The following is a 13,015-nucleotide window of genomic DNA, read 5'->3' as shown; positions in this document are numbered from 1 at the left end:
TATAATGGCCTTATTAATTTAAAATTCCACAAAAAACTGCTGCTTAAATTCATTCCAACATGAGTAAGAAAAATTATGTGAATTTTAAGCAACGATCAGAATATGAATTATGTGAATAATAAGTAATGTTCGTGAACTTCATGAACAACAGAAAATGCGTCCAGAACTGTTTGTGAAACGGTTACCGAAACAAAAAAGAGAGCAAACCCAAATTCCTATGATTGTTAATTGACTCATTAAATGCATTTAGATGTATTGGGTTTTTAATGGTAATATAATAAGTTAATTCTGAAATAAAATATTTAATGTACTTGATATTTTTTTTCCAAATATATGCATATTGATACTATTTATTTATTTTGTAAAAAAAGTCTATTCATATCTAGATTATTTAAATAAAAATAATTTATGTATTAAATAGAACATGTATTAAAATATGAATAAACAAGTCGAGTCACGCATTCAAAGTTAGGCACGAAAATCGCGTCGTTTCTTTGAGCATCGCTATAAATATTTTATAATGTATAAAAGTATAATAAAATAACATCAAAGCGGCGAAAGTTTAAAATTGCCGCTACATGGGGAGGTTGACAGTTTAGGGGGCTATTATTTATCACAATAAGGATAACACTGTGGGGAAAACTCCAGAGGGGGGATAACTTCCAGATTCTATGTCTTACAGCGAGCATGCCGGCTAAAGTTTGAATCACAGCAGATGCAGGAAAGGATGTTGAAGAGCGAAAAAAGACAAAATAAACAATATAAAAAACAGAAAAGTCACAAAACAAAATTTCACCGTGCTATACACTAACTACGTAACAAACTATCGGGAAAGTGACGGAGACAGAATTTTCCAAAACATTACGTAAATTTTGTCCGGCGACGAAAGCTCTCGGGAGAAGAAGGCGTGATTGAATTTCCACGTTAGACTCAGTTATATCATATATGTGGTGTGATGTATAATATGCGTTTTATGTGTACATATAGTTAAAATCGTTTGTGGTCACACGATACGGCGCTCGTGTCAAAGGAGGACTTTCCGTTCGGGTCAAATTACTCTGCATTCATGCTTGAATAGAGGTACTTTCTTGAAATGTTTTTTTATTCATGAATAATATTTGTGCTTTATAAAGAAATAATTAGAACCGATAAAAATATATTTTCTTAAATATTAAAAATATAAATTTTGTGTTTCATTACACGAACCATCTTAAAAATAAAAATAAGCTACTAATAATAACTAATGCATAAATATATATATTAAAAAATACAAGCAAAAGCAATAAATAATGTTACAAATTTCATCGTAAAATACAATTTTTAATTGAATATTTTTTTTAAGGTATCGTCACTATGTATAAGTAATAGGCGGCTTTCTAGAATCACAAATCACGTCATGTCACATAATTTTTCAACGTTGATTTTGTAAAAAACATTTTCAGAGTCGATAAAACATAGATATTAGGTTGTTTCATATGAAGTGGGCGATTTTTTTGATATTTTTTTAACTACGATCTTAAAAATCGAATATGCTAAACTTACAGAAATATTTCATGCCAACAATTTTACAATGAATTTAAAAATCAAATATTATGTAAGGAAAATATCAGGAGAATATGTAAGATGAAGTAAAATTTATAATTATATTTCCTTTAATTTTGCAACAGTAGTTATTGAAGTATGGAGTAATATCGCTTTATGTCTCTTTACCGATGTCGGAAGTTTGGTGGTTATTTTTTTATGCATGGTTTTAATTTCTCTACAATATGATTTTGCTGTAATAGTCTAGTCTGGCTTAAGACTTGATCGATAAATAATTATCCCAGAATACCACTATATTTTTTTTGAATGTAAACTCAATTTTTAAGCATGTTTTGCCTATTCGTGTCTAACCATTGTCCCGATCTTTTCTGGTAATGATTTTCTTAAAAAATATTTTCTACTTTTTCTAAGAACTAACGAAAAACAGACTTCGAAACGTTGCTGTTTTTGTCTTATGGTTCGTGCGGTACCCATTTGTCCACTTTTTAACATTTCCTATGACAGCTAGATATCGTGAAATGGTTGCAAGAGAGCTCTGCAAGTGTTTTTTGTGGCTTAGCTTTAACAATGTTTCAAATATTTTATCATCCACAGTAGATGGAGGTCTACCATGGGGCTTATTTTTAAGGTTAGTATCGCCAGTAAGAAATTTCTCGAACAAATATATATTTATCGTGGCCTACAGTATGTTTTAGTTTTTGTCAATATTTTGGCAATAACATAATGTATAAAAGCAAAAAATAATAAAACAAGCTTGACTGCAAATAAGAAAACAATAAAAAAACAAAACACAAACAGCTCACGTCAACACTTTCCACTACGACCATCACCATGACTCTCCACGCTCTTTGGCTGAAGTATCCCTGATATACATGACCTTAGGCATTCTCTCATCTCGGACATGATTCATTTCACTAGAAGACGTTCAGTTGGGAGTTTGCATTATCAAATGTGTTTGTTTTTAAAAATCAATTATGATCAATTTGTAAGTAAGAAATTTACTACGAATATATTATAAAATCGTTGAGAATTATTCATGGGGTGTTTACTGTTCTGACCAACGCTTGTTTGCTGCCGCTCACTTACACTTAGCCTGTCCAACAGTTAAGATGCGACTGAGATATTATATAAGATATTTATTTCTAAAATAAGTAATTTATTGCACATTTATATTTAGAAATGTTTTTTAAATTCACATGATCGTCCTATATTTTTATTCTCACCATACGATATTATTATTCTATTTGTTATTTATTCTGACCCTGAATAATATAATTAGGACCAGGCTGTTATTAAAATTCTGACCGAGATTTGATTTTTATTCTGACCCAAAATTGATTTAAAATCTGACTTTTTAATTTATTGCCCAATTATAAAATTGTAGATGTATAGTATTATTATTTCGCTTTTACGTAAGTACAAGTTTTCATTGTTAATTTCCCTAAGGTAAATTTAGTTAGTCCATATAGTCCATATAAATGTATCCGTGGGATACTATTATGTAATCATTTTTATGAACAAGTCTGCTCGTAGAATGGTTTTATATTGTAAAATATACATAAGTAAGATATTTATGTAATTGATTCATCCATATCAAATTTGAGTTAAATTAAAGTTAAAATAATATATAATGAGTATCTAAAAATGTCTGTAAAGACGATTTTTGTAAAAAAGTAACTATTAAAAAGTCCAGGCTCAAAAAAATATTGTTTGTGACACAATAGTAGTGTTGTAAGTAGTTGATTAAAAATCCTAACAAACTTTATGAAAAAAATGTATGTTGTTATTTATATGGATAAAAAAATACGAAATAAATACTTTATATATTGAAAATCTAGGTTTGTAAAGTGACGAATGGTTACATATATATATTAAAATACATTAAACTTAAAAATGTGCGAATATATAAATTTTTTGCTGTATTAGACGACTAGAGCTGTAAAACAGGAAGTAATTTGCACCACAAAGGGCTAAGGAGACACAAAGAGAGCTATTTATATGAACCAAATAAAAATACTATAAATTCGCCCAACATACATATAGTATATGTATATATATATATACATACATTGATACAAAACAAGGCAACGCTTTCGATAAGCAAGACGATTGTACACTATAATCCGCGTAGTTCTTTAATGAAAAAAGTTATGATTTGTTGGTTGAGAAGAAACTTTTTTTATTAAAAAAAATCCCTTCCTTAAAGCATTATTGCTTTTAACGAGCAGATCGTTTTTCTAGTTGCAGCTGGTTTCAGCAAAAGAAAAAATGAAAATTGTAAACATGCCCAAGAACAAAATCCCTTGTATCGGCGAATTAATCGCCGAAGAATTTAATGGTGGGTCGGTGGAACGACGGCTCTAAGGATATTAAGGGATTACCTACCGAACGAACCGTTTATTATAGATTAAAACGGCGTTGGACGAGTTTAAAAACGTGGAAGAAAATAAGGAATAAAAAACGGTGCGATATACGAGTGTGCATAATACCATTATCTGCTTCGCCAATATCACAGCGATTAATCTGGGATTAAATAGGGAGGGTAAATAAATACTAAGAAAGATGCCATAAATAATTTCAATACCGGTTTCTCTGAATTTACAATTTAATCATTTGAGATGAGATCTTTGGGCAACTTATCATAAAGTTTATTAGCTAATATAATCATAATAAACGGAGAGATTTTTTAGTTCTGATTAAAATTTAATTAGTATGTTAGCTAAGTGTGCCAGTACATATGCTATAAAAATATTTATCTTTCTCCATTTCTATTAAAAAAATATTTTTTTTCTTTGATATATGTCATTTTAATTCTTTAAACTTGTATATATGAGTACATTCTGAAGTATCCGATCAGAAATGTTTTAACATGGATGCAGTCAATATATTTTCAATACTCAAATTGCTATTATTGTATGAGTATTTCAAAAGATATTGTTTTAAATTGTGTAATTTTTATCTGTTTTATTATACTTTATAATAAAATCTACGGAATTATCTGACATGTTATTAGTATTTATGACTAATATTCAACTATGAAATAATTAAGTATATTAAAAGTCCATGAACTTAAAAAAAGGGTGACGTTATATAATACTATAAGACTAGATTATATAGTGTATTCAAAAGTATAGATTTCCGTCCCTTTTTTGATGGCATAATTTAAATAAAAGAAATGTAAAATTAGATAAAAACTAAAAAAAAAAACGCAAAGCATTAAGTTGTGCAGTCAGATTTTAAATGTAAGAATAATTACAGTGACGATTTTTATAACATATGGTTATACGCATATTGTATTCTAGTGAAACACCAATATGAAAAGCACTTTCCAGTCTACTGAAAAACATATAGTAACAGTGCTTTGGTATTTTAATAAAATTTAAAGAAAAATATGTCATAATACTTGAGAAGAACTACGCTGATTAAAAAACATCTAAATTGTGACTTGCTAATAAATAAAAATATTTGTGGTGAAATAAATAGCTGAATCCGACTTTTTTATTGATAACGTATCTACTGCGAAAAGCGCTATTAATAAATGTAGTTTATAGTTAATAAAACATCTACCTTAAAATCTAGTAGAAACATCTTCTAGTGATATAATTCGTTTGATATATATTGACTCACGAGACAATAATAAGAGTAATTTGTGCAGAGTTTACTCATTTTGAAGATAAAGCTTTTGACTATTTTTAGAGACATAACTTAATTAATAAATAAAATATCATAAAATATACTGTATCACGTGTCTGTTATACTTAGGACGGATACCCTTAGAACTATTTGTACGTATTGTATGATTATAATAGTAGGTACAATTTTGTATGTGGAATCGCACCTACGATATTCACAAAAGCACGTTTTGATATATATCCAGGATTTTGCATGTTAAATTGCTTTTATTTTTTTATGTGTATTTTTTCCAGAATCCTTTCACATTACAAACGCACATTTAACGTATACATAGTATAACAACTTGCCTTGCAATAAATCGCAAAGATAATACGTGCATGAAAAAATCGTTATACGTGCCAAAATATGTACAACAAAACACAACGAGACAAAAACAACGATTACAACAACATCAAAAAATAATTAACTCGTTTCAACTGATTGGATTTGGAAAGTTAATTCAAGGTTATAATATGCGTGATATTTGTTAAATTATTATTACCGTCGTTTATAAATGGATACATCTGGCGTAAGTCTACTTCCTGCTCTCGAAAATCTTCTTCGACAGGCATCGAAGGTGGAAACTCTTCTTCTGGAGATCTTTCCGAGCCGTATCCTTGATCGCATCCTGGATCCTGGAGCTTCCAGACGGGCTCAAGATCTGCTAAAGTATCATGATAACACAATGTAAAATTGTAAAGCTACGACTATACATGGCATGCGTGTCAAAATCATATGTAATTTAACCAACCAACCAAAGAAAACAGGCAAAGAATACGAAGCGATAGATTATTGTGTTAGTTTATTATAATGTACAATTGAAAGACGAATAAATAAATTAAAAACACACACATAAACACATAGTGAAGGAGAAGGAGTTTGATGAAATTGTGATTGCCCCATTAGTAGAATGTTATTATTTGTTAGACATGTGTTAGACAGGGTCGTCCCTAGATAACAACTTGTCTTTAGACAAATTGATCCTTAGATCTTTACATAAAATACAGATATATGTACATAAAATATATTTTAAAAGATAATATAATTTCTTGGATTAAAACAAAAAAAAAATCTTAACAATGATTTATATAAAATATTTTATTTTCAATAAAAGCTATTTTTAATTAGACAGAAACGACCCTGTAAATAAATAAAGTGTTTCTTATTTTATTTTTCTATTTATTAATAAATATCCAATATATTTTTAACCGATTTATACCCAAAATCTGTTAATGTGCCGCCCCTATGTTACCCAATAGCTAGGGGACGGTCCTGTTTTCACTACGTTTACAAAGCTCAAGATGTATATAAAGTTTACCTGATTTACATCCGTAGTGATGATTGAATCTGTGCAGATGTCTAGGATGTCTCGCCGTAGGCGTTCCACAGTTGTTATCTACGGATCCGCATTCTCCACATTGACACCTTCTTCTACCGTCGAGATGACTGGGCAATGATCTGCTGCTAGTGAATAATATTTCCATAATAAAAAGTAAGCAGTGGTAGTCGATAATAAATAAATAAACGGCAAGCTTGCAAGCTGCATGTAGTTTCGTGTTAACGTCGTGATTGCGTTTCCGATATCTTAATTATCATTATTTATGGTCAAATCATAATAGCAATCAGTTCTGTTAATACTCCTACTTGAAGTAGTATTCTAATGGCGAACAGTAAGCTCGACTGCTTAAATGAGGATAATTATAGAAAATTATATATTACTTCAACGTTGATTAGAAATTCATGCTATTAAATACTTTTAGTTATTACCTGATCATTATTTTTCATAATTATAAGTAAAAGTTATTATTTAACCGATAAAAATATCAAGTAAAGTTATTGGGGATAGTTTTGACATAAATATGTCTTTGTGATTACGTTTCAAAAGCTTTTTCTATTGATTATTGTATATCGATAATCTAACTCTATAATTATCAACTTTATATTAAGAACGAAAACTGTAGGGCTTATTTTTAAGTCTCTTCAAGTTATTTTTATTTATTGTGCAGTATTGTTTTTAAAAGCAATAGAATTAAAAAATAATCTTGAAACGCTTTATGTAATGAGATGTAAAATGGCATTATTGAGTAATTTTCATTCAAAAGTGTAGTTAGCGAATTTACACTTAATGCTATCTATGTATTATCTAAAAAAAACTCTACTTTGAAATATTATGTATAAACAATACCTTTAAAAAGCGATAATAAATAAACGAAAAGGTCTCAAATATATTTATGAATGAAATATATATTATATATAGTTGCTTATTAAATTTAATATATCAAAATATTCGTATTATTTGATTTTTTTAAATACTAATTACCTTATTCTTTAAATGTATTGAGAATAAAAATATGTATATCTATTAGTGCAGTTTAAGAGTAATAACCTCATACATAGACTGACAATAGAGCTGTGGAAAAATAGCACAAAACAAATGTTTCCTCGCTCAACTGCCATATAAGGAGTCGGATTTTGCATATCAATATGGAAATTGTACTATGAACGTTGAATAGCTCGATGGAATCTATAGTTAGTGAGTCACGCTCGACGTGAATCGTTCCACAAGACCTTTCGCCCCATAAACTGACAATTTAACCATAATGTACACAGAAATATGATTCTATATCTATATATTGTATGTAATTTCTTAAAAGTATATGTTATGTAATATATACATATATGATATTACATTAAAAACCTAATGTAATTGAATGCAAACTCAATATTTTTATTACTTTATATACTTTCACGAATACTTCTAAAAATACGCTTATAAATTGGATCGACCAAACTCTAGAGTAAATAAAAGAAAACGTCACAATTTATCAAATAAAGTGTTCACATACATATATAAAAACTTTTATTTATTATTATTATATTATATGAAGCAAATAATGTTTAATTGATTCAAAGTTTATATAATTATAAGATATATGCTTATGCTGTAATATAGCGGCGTATTTACAGAAGCTGTAAAAGCTCTGCTTTTACAGCTTCTGTAAATACGCCGCTATATTTTTTTTTATATTTTTAAATAAAATTATCAAATTTAATATAATAGGTCTCAAGATTTAAATCCTGGATCGGCTTAATATAAGGAACAGCAACTTATGATATTTATTCAAAGTTTTTACTTTAATACTTAAATTGCAAAGCTCTAAAAGTTTTTGAAAAGTAGGCGAAAGCGTCCGAAGAAACGGCTTTCAATTCGTCGTTATATTTTTTTAACACCTAAGTAAAATTGCCTCATTTTTCACACGAAAAAAGTCTGCTAGTGAAAGTGAAGTATTACATGAGAAACGATTTCACGATCACGTCGTTTGTTTGGTGTACCTCAAGGTTCAACATTGACGCACTCTTATATATTCATATAGAAATGACATTATTTAATCAGTTATTATTAGTGTTTTTAGAAGAACAAGAAGTTGCTTTACCGTAAATAAATTTTAAAAATGTGACGAATATGATAAGTTATTATTACAGTTAGTGTATAAATAACAATGACTTCAATTTTATTATTAAAATGTTCAGGTGTATGGTATTATATAATTTTTTAAATATGTATATTAAAAATAAACTAAGATAATGATTTATAAAAATATTGTGTAGCAAGTTATTTTTGTTGCACAAGTTGTAAAATAGTAGGCTGTAAATAATGCAAAATAAAAATTTGAGAGAGATTTCAAAGAGGAATAAATATATTAAGACGAGATAATGTTAGAAGAAATTAAATTTATTGTACTAGTAGATTATAATTTTATACTAATCCATGTTAGGACATATTTAATTAGATATAACTATAACTGTACTAGGGAATTAAAATATAAAATCATTTGTCAGGTAATTCACTTCCCTAAAATTTTATCTGCAAGGATAAAAAAATCAGTACAGAACGGACAGTCATGTAATTTATCTGAATTATTAATACAGAACTTACATTCAGGTAAATCAATACGTGCTCTGATTTTTATCTGACATCTTTGTAACAATTCTGATTTAAACTTTTAAACCTACTAATAAGACTTGTGTGCACAGTTTTTAGCCCTTTAGGTTGCTGTTTATCCTGAGTTTTTACTTTTTAGATATTGATTATATTCCATCTATAAGTGTTCTAATATAGTATAGACTTTACTGCTGCAGTATAATAATGTTTTTATATTGTTCATGGGTTCGAATCTCATTCTTTTTCAATTTTCTATCGTGTCTGGAAGATCTTTAAAGTTAAGATCATCATTACATTTTCGTAGCTTTTTATATCATCATGGATTACTACCGAAGTGAACAAATAAAATCAAGCTATATTGTAACATATTAATACTAAAGATCTAACGTATCTCATCATAGTACTTATACCATATATTTATAATAAAATTTATACAATATAAAATCAGATATTGATCAACACGTATGTGGTTGTAGATCAATTGATTACATATATTAGAATAAAGAAAGTTATTGTTAACCTGTTCCAGGTTGATGCATCTCCAGTAGCAGATCCTGCTACAGAACAAGAGTCCTGTTGCCGTGGTTCTCCGTTGCATAGATCTCCACTTGATTGTGCACGTCGACCAAGACCTCGCCTTGAATGGCGGCTGGCACTAGCTCCCATCACGCTCACCACATGACCGCGACACCCTTCTGAAAAATATAAAATAAAATATATAATAATTTTTAATTTATAAAATAGATGTTTAAAATATCTGTATTAATGAAGTCTGTATTCATACGATAACGCTAAAACATGCAGGTTTGATGTATTCGATATCACATATTGTTCTGTTTGAACCCTTGGTGAATTTAGGGTTAACATATAGATTTTTTAACAAAAGACATACAAGATGAAAAACACTTCGAACGATATATCTATATTAAAAAATGCTAAAAATCAATGGTATAATGAGAATAAGCCCATTCTCAGTAATTAATCAAGATGGCCCCAATCTGACACGTGTTCAATGCCTACAACCAAATGCTCACAGTTTTAGCGAGTAAAAATTACTGATCAGCATAATAATTATTTTAGTTGTGGTTATGAACTCAATTGATTAACCGGTAGCTTATACTTTGTCCATTATTCATTTAGTTAAATAAATATGCTACAACTAACTCAACTTTTGAATTGAAAAATATATTTCAACGTAATCTTCATTGATTAGTGTTAGTATTGCTTATGATTAAATGGTTTAGTTTAAGATAATTATTTACATTATGTTTTAAAAACAAAATATCGAAGAAGAAGAAAAGGTATGCGCTAAAAAAGACTTTTACTTTATACATGTATATTATTATTTAAAACATATATATATAATAATTTTAGTATAAACTCAAATTAAATTATCATTTTAAAAAAGTACGTTATTACCAGTACCATGTAATTTTCATGTTATTTTTATCTATAAAGTTAAATTAATAATAAAAAATATTACTACAGTACTCTATTACAAGCATAAATTTGTACTATATAAGTATGACATTATTGATATAGTTAACACATGTAAATAAAAATTAACCTTAGCACGTACGTATGCGTATACATATATAAAACAAACCGCAAGAGAGATTTGTAAAATTTTCCTCTTTGCTCAAGCTGTACGTGTTGCTAGAAAATTGAGGGGTAACATTTTGAAAATTTAATTCATTTCCCAAGGGAACGGGGACAGAAGCGACGTCTCGGTAAATATTAAACTTTTGGAATATCGTTTGGCAATAAATAAAGCGACAAACTTTCTTATTTCAGAGTTGCTGACACGCTTAGGTTAATTATTGAAGAACGATCATAGAATAGGTTAATCGCAGATTTTTAATATATAGCAGCAGATGGATATTTATTATTCAGGTCAAATCGTAAATGCCTTCGTTGCAACGAAAGCGCATTTTCTAGAAGAACCTGAAGGCTATAAAAATAGCTTTTAGGTCTCAACATAAAGCGCCTCTGAAACCGCACATGCATTAATCTAGCGAAAGGTTTTCAATATGGCATAAAACGCTCGCTCACTATTAAATTTATGGGATTGTACCATTTCATGGATGTTAAAATATACATACATATATAACAAATATTTTAAATAATATATTATTAGAGCTTTTCGTTTAAATATGTCGCGAAATAAACACGTAAAGCATTTTATTAGACGCTATTAAGTACGGCTAAGGGGGCAAGTAGACATTTTTAATATGCTTGCGGTGTGTATGATGTTGACGAGAAAATAATAAAGGCGCGTTTACACAAAGGCACAAGGAAAATTAATATATATTATACATAGTTTCGAAGGAAATCCGCTTGGACCGAGAGCATCCGGTTCCGACAACAAAGGACCGTGAAAAACGGGCACATCCTTTTCCCTTATCTTGAAAGCAGAGAGAAAAAATGGCTGCAGACCTAACTCCTGCATAAATGCATAAAACGGTGATATTAAATCTATGTTTATAACGGGAATATGTGAATTTGTTAGAACTTAGAAATAACGATTAAATAAAACATATATATTTATCTATAAATAAACCTAGAGTTATTTTTATCATGAGTGTTACTCTTAGCTTTAGAATTTATTAATTTATTTTTAATAACTAAATACATGATTTATAGTTTTTGAAATATAATTTATATAATATTTTGCAAAACTTATTTCTATATTATTTATATACAATACGCTTATTAAAGAATCTGTAATTTTTTTTATTGCATCTGATTTTTATGTTTTTCTAGACTGCGTCTCAATTAAATAAAAAAAAATATATTTTTAACTACACTGTCATGATTTACAATGTACATTTATAATAGTACAATTATGTTTTCAGCAAAAACTAAAATAAGCTATATTTATATATTTAGTATGCAATTCAGATATTTATAGCAAGTTATTCAAATTTTCTAATGAAAATCGGATGTTGTTGCGATCTTACTTTTAATGGGTTTACTTTCTTGATCAAAGTTAAATTAAACAGATTACACGGATAAATCATTTTCGTTTCATTTACATACAGTTCCTAAAAAAGTTCTTAAATGTATGTATATATTATATATGTATAAAATATTTATTATTTTCAACTATTAATATAAATTAACAAGGGCATTTATTTTATTTTTTGAAATATTAAAGTGTATAAGTGTTTTAAAATTGAAATAGTAAGTTACATTTAAACTATTATTTTTTCAAAATAGTACAACTCTGTATGCTTTAAATATCAATACATTAAACAAGTGTACAAATACACACTCTGAAATATGAGAATATGAATTTCGTCAATTACAGTATGTCAGCTACCATTTTTTTTTTAAAAAATTAAAAAATATAATCTAACAACTAACCCCAATGCATCATGATTGTGGCCATGGCTGCTATAAATAAAAAACAAAAATGGCGAGATTGGGCTGTATATAATGCAGCGTTATATATAAAAATACGAATCTGGGTTGTTAAGTTAAGTTGGTTAGCTATATGTGTTTTTAGAAATAAGAAATTGCAAAATATTTCACTACAAAACACTTTAAGAATAGCTGAATTTTTGGATTAGATTCTCTAGTATCAACGATAACAAATATAATCATCTTGTAAAAATTAAGACATTAAACTACATAAAAAAACGTAATTATAATCTAGAGTAGAAGTATAGCATGAAAAAAATTAAATATATAATTTGTGTTTAAAAATGAATGTTCTTGCTAAAAAAATATAAATAAAATTGTCAATATATAAAAAAAAACAAATATTATAAAGAAAAACTAGTTGATTTGAAAAAAACGTGTATTTATACATATAAATATTTTATTTGTGGCAAAAACCGCAAGGTAAAAAATGTA

General features: G+C 28.1%; 1 protein-coding gene across 22 annotated transcripts in view; it reads right to left on the bottom strand.

Moving 5' to 3' along the window:
- The window catches only part of LOC148227436 (tyrosine-protein phosphatase non-receptor type 13-like), a 157,597-nt gene that overhangs the window by 14,745 nt on the left and 129,837 nt on the right, over positions 1 to 13,015 (bottom strand). For 6 of the 22 annotated variants that reach the window (XM_088201555.1, XM_088201563.1, XM_088201560.1 and 3 more), the window contains 3 exons: positions 9,678 to 9,852; positions 6,533 to 6,678; positions 5,717 to 5,878 (listed from right to left, as the gene is read on the bottom strand). In XM_088201555.1, the coding sequence (XP_088057681.1) occupies positions 5,717 to 5,878; positions 6,533 to 6,678; positions 9,678 to 9,852 (483 nt within the window). Of the gene's footprint in view, positions 1 to 5,716; positions 5,879 to 6,532; positions 6,679 to 9,677; positions 9,853 to 13,015 lie in introns of those variants that run through there. The other 16 variants (XM_088201556.1, XM_088201561.1, XM_088201565.1 and 13 more) reach the window with 9 other exon arrangements.

Source organism: Plectrocnemia conspersa, unplaced genomic scaffold (assembly GCF_051122295.1).
Source record: "Plectrocnemia conspersa isolate PC_06_02 unplaced genomic scaffold, ASM5112229v1 ptg000013l, whole genome shotgun sequence".
NCBI classification, from domain to species: Eukaryota; Metazoa; Arthropoda; class Insecta; order Trichoptera; family Polycentropodidae; genus Plectrocnemia; species Plectrocnemia conspersa.
The sequence above is the reverse complement of the archived record's forward strand: the minus strand, read 5'-3'. Positions and strand labels throughout refer to the sequence as shown.